The following is a 17,788-nucleotide window of genomic DNA, read 5'->3' on the forward strand; positions in this document are numbered from 1 at the left end:
TAATGTTTTCGACTATTCGTCTTTAGAAAAATCGAAACTCCAAGAACTTATAAAATCACGATTTGGACGTCTTCACAATCGAGACTTTTTAGTTTCATTTCCAAAATTGATGTTAAAAGAAACCAGAAGTGATACCACGACCGATTTTCCATCGAGTTTCGCATTTAATGCCAACCGAGCGCCATCCATAACTCAAGTAGAGATAAACCGCACGAGAGATTATAGCGAATTCAAACAGAATCACGTCTCATATCGGTCGTAAACCACATTGCACGCGACCCGTTACGACAACTCGACTTATAGTAACACAATCCGATCTAAGACGGTACCTTAAAAAAGATTGCTTTTCCAATGCGTAACTGCATCACGATCCATGTCGACAAGAGAAAAATTAAAGGATTCAAAGAACGCCTAAGAGCCTTTTTGAAGTAAGAGAAAAGGATTCTAATCCTCGAGGTGAAAAGGGACATTGCAACCGGCTAATTTCGGGAAATGCTCGAGACGAACATGTTTGGGAAGACATTTAAAAAGTTAGATAATGTTGCCCAAAGAAGCCTCCGAGGATCGGACAAATGATGCCAATCGCAATCCCACCGTCGGGAATCGAAAGTCTCCGAGGAAGAAAGATAAAAGAAAAGAGAAATTTAGAGAGAGAGAAAAACATTCTTGATTATTGGAGAGAAATGGAGATTATCACACTGCTCAAAGCCAAGCTACCCCCTTAATCTCCTCTCCCCCGCACCCTCTCTCTCCCTCTCCCTCTCTCTCTTCCTCATTGCATTCTTTGCTCACTGGCCCTTCCTCGTGTTCCGATCACCAGGAACGAGGAAACTGAAAGGGAAGAAATTTGTGAAGAAGACGACCCGGGGTGAGCCAGGAACGCCGCCGATTGATTCTCGTTCGGTTACGGCCATTTTCTTCGTCTTCTTTTCCGTTTTTCGCGTGTACCCATTTGATCTTTTGTCTCGTTTTCGTGCCGTTTAGAATTGCGCCGCTCCGTCTCGGACAGACGCGGGCTCGTGGGTGTCTGAGTTTCGGGTGCTCGTCTCGATTCTTGCCCGTTTCTTGAAATTGATCTCTCGGAGCAGCCGTGCTTGCCTGTTCGCGTTCTTGGTATGATCTTGTGATTACTTGGGCTTCTCTTCGTTCATCGGTTTCGTTTTTTTCCAGCTCGATGCTTTTCTGAAGTTACCTTGGAGGTGGAGGAAATGGGAAGACGGCCTTAAGGGGGGCGATTCTTGAAATGCGGAACTTTTTGTGCTCTTCACTTGCATGTGTGTCAGTTGTTCTTAAAGTGGCTGATCAGGGTCTTGGGCATTTTGATATCGTTTATTGGATGGTGCCTTGAATTGGGTTGTTCTTTTTCCTTTCCTAAGGAGTGATACTCAACTTAAGGAATTTCACTAACTTCTCCTGCTCAAGATATGGGTCATTGATTGTAACCTGTGTATCTGGTTCTACGTTGAACTACTTGGATTCAGTGATGTAATTAAATTTTGCTGCTGGGATTGTATATTTCATTTAATGGTCCGTCACCACCGTCGAGCTATGTTCGTTTTATCGCACTTCTTGATTTGAAGTTTTTTTGATTGAATAAGCCTCTTCGTGGATGTAGTCTATTACCGAGGATAGTCTGTTAAAGCATCTGGAACTCTTGTGCACTATGAATTGCCCGAGTAGGCGTTCTGAGCTTAAACTGCCCTTCTTTCTTTGCTGGACTAGGTTATCATATCCGTTGAAGATGTTTCTGAAATCCGGCTTTCGGTTGATATGTCCGTGAGGCTTCATCCGCCACTTGGTATCAGCATTCTGTAAGTTTAGATTATAGAGAGATGGATTGTCTAGTTCCCGGTATTGCATTGGCTATCGAGATTATATATGTTTCCTTGTCAGTTCCTTTATTGATCTCAGTATCTCTCGCATGCAAAGATGGTTCTTAAGATTTTCTGCTCAACTCCCAACGCCCCAAATTGAACCCATACCTATAATTTTTTAACAGAGAGAGATCGACTGAACGTGTGAAAGTGTAACTTAAGTGACGTTTTCCATTTTATTCTAGTTTATAGTGATTGCTACTGCTAGTAACTTGTATTTGCTACTAGTTTACTCAACGCAAATTCCTGAAGAATCCGTGCCCAGTTATATATATGTACATATATGTTTTATATTTGTTTGTGTTAGTTGCCTTGAGATTTATTTCTCGGTGAGTTATTCTGCACCTTTATCTCGCTTCTCTGTGCCAGGGAGGTGATGCTGAACACCATCAACATTGGAAGTTGAAAGACGGTTTGCGTCTTGTGCTCTCAATCAGGCGAAGCGAGTTTGCTTTAATGCAAGGGCAGAAGAGCAACAGCGATTCAGTCCCTGACAATTTTGATGTCGATATGGGGTCTTTTTCCTTTAATAATGACCTGAATCAGCACTCTACTCTGAACAACAGTTCACATCTGGAAGGTAGTCGTTTCCCGATTAATATGGGATCTTCTAGTGAAGCAACATTGGTGAATGCGGTCGGTCATGGCGTTGAGGACTTTACCAGATGGAGTCTGGGTCATCCTAGCTCTATATTGCATCAGGAAAGCCAAGCTAGTCATGAAGATAGGAAAGGGAAACAGTTATGTACTCCTTCAATGAGCGGTGAAGCAGGTTCCAGTTCAGCAGGGAGGCAATTTGAACTGCCTAATGTGTTTCTTCCGGGGATGCAGATAAGCAATCAAATCCCTGCTGGCCCTGTAGTTTTCCGCAATTCAAGCCCTAATGCTGATCCTTGGCGTGCAAATCCGAGTGAGCGATATGTGGGTCATACTGCTGGATCTGGAGCTTCTGCTAGTGCAAGTCCCAATAACTCTCGTTCCCTGGAAGTTGACGATATGATTTCAGATATATCTTCGTCAGCTAATTTTGGGAGTTTATCTAATAGCTCTGGTCAGATGGAGGAGAGAAACAATGGGTCGAGTTCTTCCATGGGGTACTGGGGATCATCATGCAAGAGAATAGCCTTTGAAGGGACTTCGGGACATCCACATGCTGGTTCAAGTTCAGGTTACTATCCTCAAACTGAAGGTGCACCTTGGCCTCCTACTGGGCTGAGTTTATCTCAACCTACGTCATGGAATTCTCCTAGCGCTCATTATCAGGAGCCACCGTACCCCAGAACTGGGATTGGCATGAGAGAAGGTAACCCTGCCCCATTTTCTTATTCGAGGGTAACAGGAAATAGTGAGATTCCCCCGAGAAATTTCAGTGGGCAGGTAAGCGCAGGACCTCAACAGGAGTCTGATCCATCAAGAAGTGCCAGGCGTGCTAATGTCTTTTCTCTTCAGCAATCACATAGATCTCGTCGACCTAATCCTTTGGACCCAAGATTAGCATTTATGGTGGGAACCAATACGTACACACCACAGACAGAGTTGAATATGAGACCTCCCTCTGGTCCATCGAGAAACATGGATGCTGTTCCCTGGAATGCCACTTCTGCATCGAGAAGTAGCAATGTTCCAAGTTCTTTTCTTCCTGGAGAGGGATTTGTCCAAGAGGGAGTAAATTTTAGAAGCAATTCGAGAAGCATTTCCGATGTTTCCATGTTTCCATTAACTGAGGCCAGAACGCTGCAAGATCCAGCAGGTTGGAGTTCTGCTGGTAGAAACACAAGTGGTCCGAATGGTCCTCCTGCTGTTCTTTTCGATGCCAGTTCAAGCGTCCGGTCTTCACCTCCTTCCCGTGTACCTATCCAACCGCCAGTCCCATATGGGGAACGATTACTAGAATTGGCTCCTTGGTCTCTCTCTCCTCCTGTTGATGGCGAGTCGAGCAGACGCAGTAGCCCCTTGCCCCCACTCCCATCAAATGCATCTTCTTTGCAGGAAATAGCAGTTTCAGCTGGAGCTAATAACCAAGGAATTCATCCTGAAAGCACAAGATCTTCCTCTGCAGATAGACGACTTGAAGGTGTGCATGAGTCCTGGCGTGCTTTAACAGCTAACGTAGAAGGGAGACAACGCGTTGTATCCGAGGTTTGTCTTCTAAATGTTTTAAGTTATTGCTCAAACTTTATGCCTATCTAATTGCTTTAGTTCTGGGTTGCCATTGCCTGCATCTGGCATGGTTTCCAGTAATTATCTTATTTAGGAATGGTGACTATCTGAGTCCAGATTATGGATTAACATCAAAGAGCCATATTAAAATAAGCGTTAAGATGATATATCTCAATGTTCCAATTCTACTTTAGAAGGGACAGAACTAATCACGATTCTGAGTCGAGTGTGCTTCACCATTTCTGTTCTTGTACCATGACTTAACATGTGGAAATGCCTTTTCATCTCATCATCTGTGCAAACGGTCAGTTCAGCTATGAAGCGCTCCTCTTTCATATGTCTGTTGCATATTGTTAGAGGCTCTTGGCCAGGGTCTTCTGATGGGAATGGACCAATGGGTCTGATAGCAACTCTTGGCTTGGTGTGGCCCTCTTTTAATTGCTTAGTTTTTTCTCAAAACTGAATTGGACCGATGTTGGCCATGGTCGGACCAATGACTTGTTCAATGCAGCAACCAGCTCTAACTGGGTTAAAGTAATATGCTTGCTTGGAGGGAGGGATAGTCGAAGCGAGTCGCTCTAGTATGAGTAAAAGCACGCTCTTCTTCTTGAGCAGACCGTATCTTCTGACATGCACTGTTTAATCTGATGTACTCTGAAGTGGTTTATTGGTAATTCATCAAGAGATGGATTTAGCTTCAGAAGAAAAGCTAGACCATTGATGAAAATTTGACCTCAATGATGTAAGAGGCCTGTGATCCTAGCTGCATGCAAACAATGCATCTTTTATAAAGTTGAGTGCTCTCATTGTGAATTCTTCCAAAAAGTAAAAGAAATTAATGAAAGTTTGATTTACACATTTTGATGTATGCCAATTAAGTCAACTCAAATTTACTCTTCTGATTACAGTGAAAGGTATTAGTGATTAGAGTCTGTTAGAATCAGGACCATTTATTCTCATAAAAAAATAAAGCAAACATTACCTGGATTAAGCCAACTAAAAAGATTTTAATCACAATATCAGAAGTATAACTGATTATGATCATAATGGTTTCGTAATTTAAGTATCAATTATGATTTTATAGAAGCTCTTTTGGTTCAGAAAAATATACCATGTATTTTCAAGTCATATCCCATGTATTTTCAAGCTCATGTGTAGCGTGGGGATGGTACTGGTTTCATCATTATGTGGTTAGAAATATTACGGTGTTACAAATGATGATGTCAGCACCTATGACCTTGAAGTTCTACATGTTGCTCGGTCCCTCTACCTGTTTTTAAACTCATGCTTTGGACCTTGCTTTCAGTAACTTTTCCAATCTGTCATAACTCGAGGGTTCAAAGAGATCATCTAAGACTGCCTTAATTTTCAGAGGCCGAGTTTATGGTTTGTCTGGTCCCATCTTTGGTAAGGTCATTCGCAGCCACCACATACAGCACCGACTAGACAATGGTTTGATCAGCAGGATGAGGCTGTTCTTTATTCCTCCATAATGCTAATTACTCGGGAACTTTTCTTCAGAAGGGAACTGGCGGAGCATGTGAAAAGAAGCCATATGATAGACCTTGTCATTTGTACTCTAAAACCTAACTGGGCCTTGATGCAGTTGCCTGTTGAGTGGAGTTTACGGATTGAGTATGGATAGCATTGACGACTAGAATTGTCTGTTTTATTTGCATCTTTTAAGAATTTGACCGACGTAATCAATTTGAGTTTTTTTCTTTGGAACTATCGCTAGATAAGCATTTAAAAATCTAAAAGTTGATCGAATTTTTTCCTGATTCATCTTTATAAATCTCTCTTAGTTCTCTAGGCTAGTAATGTTTCTCTTGATATGAGTTCATCTATTGGTTTTGATCTGTCATTGTGGTACTGTTCCTTTCTTGAGGTTTTGAACATTCCTGTGGAATTGAAATATTTTATGAATCACCATTCAAGTCAAAACTCTGCTTTTGCCTAACAGTTCAAATAGATTTGTGGTCCTACTTTATAAACGTCTGCTTCGGATCCAAGATGTCTGGAATCATGATATATCTATTTGGTCGAGGACTATACTGTAATGAGAGTTTTAAAATAGTCTTTGAGTGCTTATGTTAGTGGTGTGGGTGCAGTGGAATGTAACGGGATTTAAAACTGAACGGGTTTGGAAACTCAAAATTGTTTCTGCATTAGTGTAAAATTGGCACGGCGTTCACGATTCTACAAAACTATTTAACATATTAGAGGAGCTATAGCACAGTAAAGGAGAAAAACAGATTAGGTAAGTCAGCTGTGAATTGGAAGCTTATTGAAATTTCGTAAACCAAAATCAAATATAGACTCTCTGGATGCTGGAGATATGGAGGCGGAAGCATATAACGTATTTTACTGATCAATTTTGGTGGCCCAAAAACACATGACAGGTGTTGAGACTTAGTGGACTTATTCAAATAGGCCCTGTTGTTCGGTTCATTATTAATTTAATGGGTTGATTTATTTTCCAGAATGAAAAGATCGCTGAAACAACATTCCTAATGGAACTTTTGTTTGTTTTGAATTCTATATTTCTTACAGCTAATTTGGTCAATTGAAATAATTCCATCTAACTCTAAATATTATCCTTTAGGTCTCTAGTTTGAGGTTGATTAGAACACCCAAGTTCAATTGCTTGAAATAAAAGTATACATTATTTCCATAAATTTAGAGAAATTTAGTACAGTATTCTATGCTTGAATTTATATTTGACTTGAATCTGGTAAAAAAATAAGAGTAAGGTTCTAATATTCCTATTGAGATAGGCATTGTCATGATAGAATAGTTAGAAAACAGCGTCTTGTCATATTCTGTGAAAATACAATTCTATTCTGAAATGATGCGGTTATATCGAATATATAGGAATTAATTATCTACCGGAATGCAAAGATGATGCAGTTATTGCATTCATCTTTACTAATTTAACTCGAATGTTCCACCTTTATGCATACATGATACATATGAGTATGAGCACCCTTGAACCGTCATTATGTGGCTTCTTCAGTGTTTAGTGAAGGAACACATGTTCAATTAGAAGAAATTGGTAGGATTTTGAAGATGTCATACTAGTTAAGTATATGATATATTGAATTTCATTTTAAATATATTACAGAGAGGTATCGTTGTACCGAGTTTGCTTGATGTTCATGTGGATGTGCAGCATCCATTCCAAATCCGGTTATTCTTTCTAGCAATGACTATCTTTTGTCTTTGCAGTTTTATTCACGTGAGAAACCTTTTACAAAATCATCATTTCATTGCTTTACCGTCAGACTTTTATACGTAGACTCACATAGTCTAGTCACACACTTTAACGGATACTATCATTATTCTTACAGTAGCAGTTTCCTTTAGACGATGATGTGGGCAACTAGCATGTATGTACGCATTTTCCTACTAAGGTATCCAATTTGTATGACTATTTCAAATTCCGGAACTTATACAAGTAAATACTCAAGGACTTCATTGCAAATGTATGCATACACATACTGGATAGTGGCATCATATAGATCTGAATTTACCATAAGTAGAAGCTCAGGCTCCGTACCAAGGTGATTTGATCTTGTCTTCTTCCTTGGCTACAGAGCCAGTGGAGTCTTGTAATCTAGTTAAATTTTTCGAAACCAAACCCACGTGACCTCTTATACCAATTGCTTGGAAATCCACATCAGTTTCATAGTCTAAGTAGGATATTTTTGTTTTTGGTTCACAGAGAGGACAGCTTGGCTTGGTGGTAAGCGCTCTTTTACAATGTGCGCAGGGACTATGAAGTCCCGAGTTCCAACCCCACCGACACCAATGCACAACTTTTTTATTGTCCGTTAGCTAATAATAGATTATTGTCGTTATCGTGGCAAAATCAGCGAGTCTTGGTGCTCAGCTTACGTAAGGTGAGCCACCTTGGGACTACAAGGCCCTTGGTATGAATCATCACCACTACTTGGGCTCATTTGGGTTTACTATTCAGTTTGACCGGTTGAACACGGGCAACACAGGTTTGGTCTGGGTTAAGGCAGTTTGTTATTAAATATCGTTAGAAAGTCCAACCCAAAAGTTTAAGCTGTTAGATGAAGACGTGATTTAATATTTAAATATTCTGACACTCCCCCTCACACGTAGACCGGTTTGAGAACCGAATGAAAAAATGGTTCTGTCAAGTTTTTAAAACAATGCTTTAATTGTGGATGAGTAATTTTCCTTAATCCTGAGTTAAGAGAATATCGGTCACTAATTGTTGACTTTCTTTTCTTGCTGATTGCACTTTTTGCCAGCTTGTCTAGACTTATAAAACTTTCCCAACACTCCATCAGATATCCGTGCGAATATTTACCTGCTATATAAGTTAGAATTTCTTTAAAACTCGGAACTTTATTCCTATACACTTATCTTTTGTGTGTTTCCGCTATATATGACAACATCACTGCATTTAATGGACTCATCCATGAGAGCCAATGTATCGTTATCTCCATCAGTGCTTATTTATGTGACATTCCTTATAACTTATGTGATACCTCTTATGTGAAAAGCCTTAGCTCTTGCCTGTGGACTTCCTTTTCTTGCTGATTTGATTTCTGTTGGCCTATCTGATTATGCTTTTTGAACATTCCATCATGTCTCTCAAATCGAGTTTGTCCAGCTGGATATGATATTTTATCTTAAAAACTTAGAATATTATTCTTATGACCTTACCTTCTGTGAGTTCCCTTTATATATGGCAACACTGCCACATCTGATGGACTAACTAATGCGAGTCAATGTTCAACATTCTTTGTTAATTATGAATAGGGGCTTGTTTTTGTGACGCTCCTCATAACTCGTGTAATGCCCTCTTATATGGAAAGTCCGTGTAGTTTGTTGTAGTTTGGCACTCTTGTCTGTATACGAGATTGTGTGACGTTGGAGTAATGACATACAAGATCTATTCAAAACTATGATTTTATCTCTATCTGAATTTTGCAATTATAGATAGTTTCATCTAGTGATTACTGTATTTACAAGATAAATTTTGATGCTATACTTGATTTCATTATTAGTATCTGAAAGTATTGAACTCACTGTGATTGGTAGCTCTTGTTTTTTTGCTCTGTTGAATCTTAGGTATCATTAACTGCTTTTATGGTATTAACCATTGATGGCATTATGCTCTAGAGTTGTAGGGTACTACTTTGGAGGTCTTCAGTTGTATCAGATCCTTTGTTGAGCAACCATGTAGACTATTGATGCAATACGAGATCAGCATCAAACTAGTTTACGAGATTACTAAGTGCTCTAGAACATGCAGATATATGTGTGAAATAGTGTGTGCATCACTGTACTTATCTTAATTATTAAATTTTTATCTCTCTTATGTGGTTTGCATATGGTTAGTTGAAAATTGGGTCATATGGATTTATAATAGCGATTTTTTCATTCGCAGATTCTTCAAGTTTTAGAGGCCATGCAAAGGGGAGAACGTGTTCGAGCTGAGGTTCGGTTTTTATGTCTCATTTGTTTCATGATTATGTAGTTATAGTTATTCATTAGTGGAATCGTCCTGGATTATATCTGGCTCATTGTCCTTTGTGATGAACTATGCTGTGTCAAAGCATTCTTTCTTAGTCATAAAGCACTCTCTTGTCCTTGTGATGGTTGCACTTGCAGTTCAGGGCAGAGTCAGTGAAACTCTGTTGGTTACTGTTTAGTAACTTTGCAAGAAAAATGACACTATCAACAGGATTGCTTGCTTTGAGTTTTTATATTTTTAATTTTAGGATATTAGTAACTAGCTTTACCTGAAAATTCTACCTTACCTCTCGTGTGTAACTATTGGGTTAGTTTAATCTTGGAAATTTGTTGTAGTCCCAGTACATTGCATTATACCTCCTAATGTGAATTTTCTACCTACCTCACGTGTGATACTATTGGGTTAGTTTAATCTGGGAAGTTCGTTTTTAGTCCCAGTATATTGCTGCGTACCTCCTAATGTGATGTCGGTAGCTGATTTGGGGATTTGAACATATTTCCTTGAGATCTTTCTGTATAAGGGTTTGCACCCCCTTCATAGGTGAATTTTTCCTTACCTATATAAGATATGTTAGGATTCACGTGATCTGCATTGAATTGTTGCCTATCAGTTGTAGGTCATCTCTAGTTGTCTGCTCTGGCTGAATATAAAGATGTAGTGTTCTTTAGTTATTGTTTGGTTCAGCAATTAGTGGATAACGTAACTTGTAAACTTCTGTTTGGTTTTACTTATAACTATGTGTGTCGACTAGCAAGAGCTGATCGGACCCTTTGCAAGTGATAAGAAAGGTCTCTGAAATATTTAAAAATCTAGGATAATATCTGCTACTTTTGTTTTATTTTAATTATTGCTGTGTCAATCAGGATTACATGATTTTTCAGCCCTTCTTAAATAATGGTTTCGGCGAGATGCACGACAGACATCGAGATATGCGCCTAGACGTTGATAACATGTCTTATGAGGTAACAACTAACGATCATCCATTGTTTTCCTGGACATGCTGCAAGTTCAAAAGGCTTGTTTTGCTATATCTGCTTGTTTTTTCAGGAATTGTTAGCACTCGAAGAACGCATAGGAGATGTTAGCACTGGGCTGAGTGAGGAAACAATTTTGAAGGGCTTGAAGCGGCAAAAGAAGAATGTATCTGTTGCTGGAGAGCTCCCGCAGGATGTGGAGCCATGCTGTATTTGTCAGGTGAGAGCTTTACTTCTCTAGGTCTAGTGAATGGGAGCGGAATTGTGAACCTAACAATATAAAGGTCGAGTGCTTTTCATAGTTAAACTTGTTCCGTTATGGGGGTAGAAGTGCTTCTGCCTCACAAAGGTATATGAGAGTCCCATCTAATTTTCATAATGTGCGCCCCTTATATTCTAGCGAAAACCGATTATATGATCTGTTGAAAGCCATTAATTCCAGCTAGCGAAGATATTTTGAGGTTCTTGCATTCATAAATATATATTTGTTTCTCTTTCAGTTTTTGCTAGTGTAAGATTGTGATCATATCAAAGCACATGAAGTTTTACATGGTAGATATTATATTATTTCAAAGTAAACATTCTATTATATCCTTACTGATGCTTGAATGTTTATAATGACAGGAGGAATATGCTGATGGAGATGACCTCGGGGTACTGGGTTGTGGCCATGAATTTCACGCCGACTGCATCAAAGAGTGGTTAATGCGTAAGAATCTTTGTCCGATCTGTAAAACAACGGGCTTACCTATATGACAGGTAGGAGCTTCGTGAGGCAGCAACCCCAGAATTTTCAGTCGGAGCGTCATTTCATTCATAATTTGGTGGATGATACTCTCAAGGTTATACATACAATGTCGTCTGGACCCAGTTTTGCTCCTATATTTTTGGAGACAATTTTTACTGCATGAACCATTTTCTCAACTATTGGGATACTTCACATTTGATAGATAAAGTATATAGACAATGACTGATCATTCATGATTTCGTCATGCTTTTTAATTGCTGCCATTATGTTAGAGCTTAGAGCACTTACGATGAGATGTGGGTCGAAATTGAGCTGCTTTCTTATCCTTCATTACATGCTGTAGAGAATGCTCAGTACAAGTTTTCCGTCCTCATTTCCAGCAAAAGCTTTTATGTTATATTCTGATTGACGAGAACATTGGAACAGCTTCTTTTCGTGATTTGGTTTGACTGAAAACTATTTTCGGTTTTCAGAAGACTGGAGAAACAAGGAAGCATGTCAGTTTCGGTTGGAAGATTTTCTGAAACAAAAGGGCACCTAACTATTTCCTAGTCTAGTTTTTTTGTGCGTCGGACTAAATTTTCCTCTCATGTCCAGCTAGTTCATTTATGCCAGTCCATTATTCCACATCGAAACATTGTGTCCAGTGCCCCACAATATCCACTTGACTATCAGTTGGTTTCTTGTTCTGCGAATATGCCATGCAGGGCATGCTTTCCCATAACCTACCCACGACACTGACCCTGTTTCATCCATATTGCTAGAACAGAACCATCCGTGACCATATAGAACGCTAACGATAGTGGGAGGGGTTGGCGAGAGTGAAGCAGGGTATGAGATGCATTTGATGTTGGACCGTGAATGGCGTGTACAAGGTACTCCATTCCCTTGTTCCTCAGCTTCGTCCTAACGTAAGTACCATACCGTGATCTTCGTAATATACAGGTAGCACTTGAATCATTTCTTTTGCGTGAACCTAATTCTTGTGATCCACCTGGATTGGGTTATTAGCGGCTAAGGCACAAATTTTGGGTGGATTAAACGAAAGGTATTGGTTCAATTCTTCATGCCGCCAAACTGCAAAAGATACCACGCTTGGGCCACGCATCTAGGATTTGGCTCACGTCTTATCTTATCTATAAGATTAGTGGGATATTCCGTGTATCGGGATGTGCCTACTTAAAGGGTGGCTTCCCTCGTCACGGGTAAAACAAAAACTAAATCGCAGCTAATGAAAATGGTTGCTGCAGGCTGGCAAGTGCACTAACAGCGAATTGGACAGTCAAGTATATCAAAACCTTAGAAGAGAGTTGCAATGCTGGAAAAGACAAAGCACCAAAGGCTTCAAATCTCAATCCAAAATCTGTTTCGGAAAACCTAGCCATTGTCTCAAGGGAGGCATTCATGACCAGGCGTTGGCTTCCGATTATTCTGGCCAACTCGGACTTGTTTCCATCTGCACCTTATCCAGTGACTTCCAACACGGACCTCTCCGAATATCGTTCTGAATGCGGAACATTTTCTGCCATATGCTCTGTGAAGCTCATTGAGGTCACAGCCGGTGGCCAAAGTTCTTCTGATCAGAACTGAAGCATGTTCCCTATTCAAGTTTGCTCGAGTAACCTCATTCATTTGCTCTTTTCATCTTCTTTTTCTCCATATCTCTCTATCTCTCAGGATAAACTGACCCGTTTGGTCTGTGCACAACTTTGAATGGTGAAGCATAAGCAGGCAACTGAATCTGCCAATGGAGTTGCAGATGCATCGTGGTTCGAACAGATATACAAGCAATCTAGTTGAGGAGATCATGCAAATGCATCTTTGCACACAAGATGATTCAAACTTGGCCAGAGCGAAGAAACCGGCGATTCAGCTGGGGTTTGCTTGAAGGCCAGTTTCGTGTCTCTCTATTCAATATTGAATGATGGTTCCGATTGTGTTTGCCGATGCAGTCCTGTTCATTCTCTGGAACATCTTTATCCCCCACTTAAATTCATATAAAAGCTCGTTCATTTCATCTTGTCTTGAATCTTGCTTTTGTTCAAATTCATGCTTCGCATAAACATTGTCTCGTCTGGGGCGAAAAGAGTCTTCGCGAGGGAAATCAACTATGAACTTAACTGTAACTAACCAATGATCCTCTTGTAAATATGCTTATGCATGTGTCTTGCTATCGATTGAAATCAATACAAATTTTCTTCCATGGTTTCACTAGCTCACCCACCCCCAACTGATTATTTTGAGATAATTACCCGAATGATCCCTAAACTTTGACTCAATGCTTTTAATTTGTTCAATATGATCTCTCAATTTTAGCCTGACATGCAGTGTTGATCTTGAATTTTTAATTTGTTGAATATGGTTGTGAACTTTTGGTAAGTGTTCAATCTAGTCTATGGATTATCTAGTCCAAGCATTAAATTGAATATATACCAAAAGTAGGTGGACCACATTGAACAAATTAAAAGTTTAAAGATGACATTGCACATTGGTAAAAATGCAGAGATCATTTGTGTCATTTTCCATATTAGACTTACCCCATCTCCAAGTTGATTCGGGCACAGCACAACAATAAAAAATTTATGCTCCAACCAGTTCTGAAGTGATGGTATCGCAAAATGTGGTTCGACAAGGCCTTCAAGCCCACAGTCAGATCAACCAATTCGACTTTAGATCATAGAAGAAAATTAGCTTCTGACCCCTTCAAATCCAATGTCCACCATCAGCTAATTCTAAACTGCTCCACTTCATTTTGGTGTGAGGATGTTTTCTTCAATCACGACTGTATCAAAGAATGCATAAAGACAGATTTACATTTTCTCTTCATACCGAGAAGAGAATTAATAGCACTGTCCCAACCAACTGCCACTGATGATATGATCGACTACTTAAATGAGCAAAGCTAGTATCGCGTGCGGCCGGGATGGGGGCGATTCTGGACTTTGGTACGTCGCACGCGCCAAGAGTCATGTTCGCCTGCGCGCACACAGCGATTAAATAATCAGAGAGCTAATTACAAGTCATTTATATGCAGTGCCAAGTATCTGATCGATTTCGGAAAACCCTGTTGGGATAAGCGGAAAAATAAATCCTGGAAGGCATGGACTGACCTTGCAAGAGGTTATACTATTACATCCGCAGATAAGATGACCATTTGCCATATCTACTGCCGCCGGGGCTCCCCCGCCATTGCTCCTCTGAAAATTCTCACATGCACGATAATTAGAAGTCAAGGGCTTCATCTGTTCTTAAAGGTCATATCTTGGAGAATAAGAACTCGGCCAAACCTTGTAAAAGTCGACTGCTATGAAGTTAGGCCATCGTTTGCCGGCTGCTTCATAACAAGTGTTAACCATGCTGATCAAGGGGCCTGAATTGTCCTTGCAAGCTTGGGTTAAGTCTGGCATATCTCGAAAATAGTTCACAAGAACCAGAGACCTGCTTGTTGTGTTCATTGCGGGTGATTCCGCACGGTTTGGGCAAACACCGGCTTTCATCCCTCCATCACCATCTGTAGAATTGATTGACATAATAGTCAACCATTGACCCATAATACGAAAGCTCCAAGTTCAACGAGATTTCTGAACAGAAAGGTTGATGAGACATACACTGGTTTTCCACCATGTATCGCCACTGGTATGCAATTCCTTCAGAAGCCTCTTTCGATGATTTTGAAGTGAAAACTAGCAGGCGCTGATTCTTTTGGACCATATCGTCCATTGTCGGCCAATCGCCACCATTTTTAGGCATACGAGATACTGGAAACCAATATTTCCTCAAGCCAGCAGCATCAAACACCTTGGTCAGTCCACTAGGCGATGAAACATAGTCTTCGATTATAATAGTCACAATCTCGGATGGGTTTGCTTCCATAAATGTTTGAACTTCTTTCAGAACATTAATGGCGGGTTGCTGGCAAATAAAATTCCTTAATTAGTGTTGTTCTTCTAGAGTGAGTAAGAACTCAACAATTCAAAGCAGTGTTAGAAGAACATTATGAATATACGATCAATTAGTGCGTATAGATATTGTTTAAAAACTCAACATACAGAGCGCAACAGAATTGTCCATTCAACTTACAAAAGCTGTATAGTTGTAGCAACGTCCCCCAAAGGAGTGACATAACCAGATATCATTTTCGAAGTCATACATATCCAGCATCAGTCCCCTAACGCCATTCTGCAAAGTTAAAATGAAAAAGCAGATATTTTAGTGCATTAACAATCGGAAGTTTTAGCAATTCACACCAGTATGAGCCTAATAGGTAACATATTCCAGATAAAGAATGAAATATCATCATCAAATGATCAGCTCATAAACGCAGATCATGTCCATACAAATTGTAAGGACTTAAGAAATATAGCAGCGAAGTAATGACAAAGAGGAGTTCATGTCCAGGCAATTACTGCCGCCACTACAGTAAGAAAATAACTCGCGACTTAGAAGGCCTGTAATGCTACTGGTCATTAATTTGGACCGACTTGAACTTCCAAGTTATGATCATGTTTGGAAGGATCCTTCAAATAGTGAAAGGGTAACCACAGCTCATCAGGACTAAAGGCTGTCAATTTGGTCAACATTTTTATCGATCAACAACCAGGTAATTATAATAATCCTTCTTCTAAATATGGAAATGAGGGAAGAAACTGTAAAGAGTCAAATATATTCTTTTCGAAGCTGCTAGCTATTTGCCCAATCCACCGCATATCTTAATTGCATGAGAGGAACTCGACAAGCCAGCGGATAAGCAAAGAACAGCGATTTCGTCTTTCATTTTGTTTTTCGGGTTTGGAAGCTTCATCAAACGCAAAAACATGGAATTCAATAAGGACTAGCATGCAAGAATATGATAATCAATTATAATTATATCATACAGGACCGAAAGTTTAAGTTGACACCCGGGTCAATCCTCTAATAATCACATCCTCGTAATGACATCATTAAAATATTAGCACTTGATGGAAAACCAAGTTGTTCTGGATTATTATAAAAGTTAGAAAGATGATCTCCACATGCACCGTGTCCCACACCCACCCACCACCAGTACCAGAACAAACGTATTATAACACAGAAAAGCTCTTCTCAAGAAAGAGACCAAGATTCCATTTCCAGTCTTTCATGCCAAGATTGCAGCTTTACTATTTGTTTTTTGCATATAATAATTCACCGAAATCAAAGCTTTACGTTTGAGCATCATACTCCCTCAATTAAACTCGCACATACATAACAACACTATGATTTAAAAAGCTCAATTGGGTGGCTAAAACATTTAATGGGTTTTAATTTCTGCCATTTTCCTAGAAAAAAAGAACATTTTTTTCTGATGTGAAAAGAGAGATCGAAATCACCCACATTGAGCTGATCAGTGACGGAGTCTTGCTGGTTCCTGGGAGATAGTATGACTGATCCAGTAGCCGATTTCACTTGCATCCTTGCATATGCATTGTGAGTCGTCAGCCATGAGTACCTGTCAAATGGCAAATTATTGACCTGCGCAAAAAAATCAATGCCAACAAAAAAGCAGAGGCTGTGAAGTCGAGCAAGTTTGCCAAACAGATCAGTCCGGAAATAGAAACAAAGAGAAGAAGAAGAGAAGAACCTGTGAAGTGGGATTGGAGGGCCGAATCCGAGTGCATCGAGGGCGTGTATTTCCATCGGCGACGCAAGTCTCGCAGTGCAAGCCGGAGTCGCAGAATTTGTTGGCGACGCAGGTTTGTCCCTCCTGTTGAAGAACAATCAGCAGAGCCATTGGAGCAGGCACACGTTCGTGTTGATTTCACCATGATTGCAAAGCGATAGTTTACAACCGAGTGTTTTCCTTTTTCGCGTGGGTATGTGAGGAGGATGTGCAGAGAGACAGAGAGGAGAGAGGAGAGAGGAGAGAGGAAGGACCTTGAGAGCAGCTGAAACGGTGAAGAGAGAAGCTGCGATCAAAAGGGTCGCGATGGAAACGATCCTCTGCGCGAATGAATGCGACGGTTGTCACTAGTGACTCCAGAAAGAGCATAAACAAGAACACAGGACCATGCCTTCACAGAGAGAGAGAGAGAGAGAGAGAGAGAGAGAGAGAGAGAGAGAGAGAGAGCTTTTACATGCCTCCATGGACATTAATAATCAAGGTTGCGATGGTGGCATACGGAGAAGACAGAGGAGGCGGCTCACTCTCTGCGCGTGGCGTGAAGCTTTTGTGCCTTTGTTGTTGGGTAGCAAAGAGGAGGCATTATGAAGACGACGACGCAGCAGCTGTGGAGTTGTTTTCCGGGAGCGAGCTTTCGGCTTCAAGTTTTCGTTCCCACGCGGTGCAGGTGACTTTCGTTGTGGAAGAAATACTTGCGTGGTCCAAAGGTCCACGCTGATGGAATCCGTGCCGCTCAGCAATCATGTAGATTTGACGTGAGACGTAAGATCCACGAATTAACGAACGACAATTGTGTGGGAAATCCTAAGTTTTACTCGCTCCGACTTTGGTCAATCCAGCATCTACTTTCATATGACTTGCGAACTCATGTCCATACAA

The 17,788-nt window shown here is 40.3% G+C and overlaps 3 protein-coding genes across 9 annotated transcripts; 2 read left to right on the top strand and 1 right to left on the bottom strand.

The window, feature by feature from the left end:
- Positions 1-576: 576 nt before the first annotated feature.
- LOC115672947 (E3 ubiquitin-protein ligase MBR2-like) lies at positions 577-11,511 on the top strand. 6 transcript variants are annotated; one of them, XM_056304789.1, is made up of 8 exons: positions 578-868; positions 985-1,113; positions 1,723-1,811; positions 2,244-4,013; positions 9,463-9,513; positions 10,413-10,511; positions 10,597-10,743; positions 11,148-11,511. In XM_056304789.1, exons 4-8 carry the CDS (start codon positions 2,331-2,333, stop codon positions 11,277-11,279), a joined length of 2,112 nt encoding a protein of 703 aa, XP_056160764.1. In that variant the 5' UTR covers positions 578-868; positions 985-1,113; positions 1,723-1,811; positions 2,244-2,330; the 3' UTR covers positions 11,280-11,511. The 6 variants fall into 6 exon arrangements, with proteins under 6 accessions (XP_056160768.1, XP_056160764.1, XP_056160765.1 ...); XM_056304790.1 differs by having other exon boundaries at positions 1,010-1,113; XM_056304793.1 differs by having other exon boundaries at positions 577-1,113; positions 10,431-10,511.
- Positions 11,512-11,649: 138 nt separating this feature from the next.
- On the top strand, positions 11,650-13,291 carry LOC115672951 (uncharacterized). Its single transcript, XM_030594962.2, has 2 exons — positions 11,650-12,182; positions 12,522-13,291. The coding sequence occupies exons 1-2, from the start codon at positions 12,133-12,135 to the stop codon at positions 12,859-12,861; spliced, it is 390 nt and encodes a 129-aa protein (XP_030450822.1). The 5' UTR covers positions 11,650-12,132; the 3' UTR covers positions 12,862-13,291.
- A 472-nt stretch (positions 13,292-13,763) lies between these two features.
- LOC115672950 (PI-PLC X domain-containing protein At5g67130-like) lies at positions 13,764-17,694 on the bottom strand. Of its 2 annotated transcripts, none has more exons than XM_056304980.1 (9): positions 17,364-17,694; positions 17,164-17,229; positions 16,871-16,993; positions 16,624-16,738; positions 15,352-15,450; positions 14,880-15,183; positions 14,559-14,782; positions 14,382-14,468; positions 13,764-14,247 (listed from the first exon to the last, which is right to left on the bottom strand). In XM_056304980.1, the coding sequence occupies exons 3-9, from the start codon at positions 16,924-16,926 to the stop codon at positions 14,095-14,097; spliced, it is 1,038 nt and encodes a 345-aa protein (XP_056160955.1). In that variant the 5' UTR covers positions 16,927-16,993; positions 17,164-17,229; positions 17,364-17,694; the 3' UTR covers positions 13,764-14,094. The 2 variants fall into 2 exon arrangements, with proteins under 2 accessions (XP_056160955.1, XP_030450820.1); XM_030594960.2 differs by having other exon boundaries at positions 16,624-16,761; positions 17,368-17,688.
- Between the last annotated feature and the right edge of the window lie 94 nt (positions 17,695-17,788).

This window comes from Syzygium oleosum, unplaced genomic scaffold (genome assembly GCF_021117445.2).
Source record: "Syzygium oleosum isolate NSW1041296 unplaced genomic scaffold, Sole_v2.1 Sole_v2.33, whole genome shotgun sequence".
Lineage (NCBI taxonomy): Eukaryota > Viridiplantae > Streptophyta > Magnoliopsida > Myrtales > Myrtaceae > Syzygium > Syzygium oleosum.

Bases quoted from the DNA above. Each gene is read 5' to 3' on its own strand.
- LOC115672947 (XM_056304789.1), top strand. From the start codon at position 2,331: ATGCAAGGGCAGAAGAGCAACAGCGATTCAGTCCCTGACAATTTTGAT. The intron at 4,014-9,462 runs GTTTGTCTTCTA...TTTCATTCGCAG, and splicing joins GACAACGCGTTGTATCCGAG to ATTCTTCAAGTTTTAGAGGC. The intron at 10,744-11,147 runs GTGAGAGCTTTA...TTATAATGACAG, and splicing joins AGCCATGCTGTATTTGTCAG to GAGGAATATGCTGATGGAGA.
- LOC115672951 (XM_030594962.2), top strand. From the start codon at position 12,133: ATGGCGTGTACAAGGTACTCCATTCCCTTGTTCCTCAGCTTCGTCCTA. The intron at 12,183-12,521 runs GTAAGTACCATA...TGGTTGCTGCAG, and splicing joins TTCCTCAGCTTCGTCCTAAC to GCTGGCAAGTGCACTAACAG.
- LOC115672950 (XM_030594960.2), bottom strand. The intron at 16,994-17,163 runs GTCCTTCCTCTC...GTTCTTCAACAG, and splicing joins CCGTTTCAGCTGCTCTCAAG to GAGGGACAAACCTGCGTCGC. The intron at 15,451-16,623 runs GTGGGTGATTTC...TTAACTTTGCAG, and splicing joins CCGTCACTGATCAGCTCAAT to AATGGCGTTAGGGGACTGAT.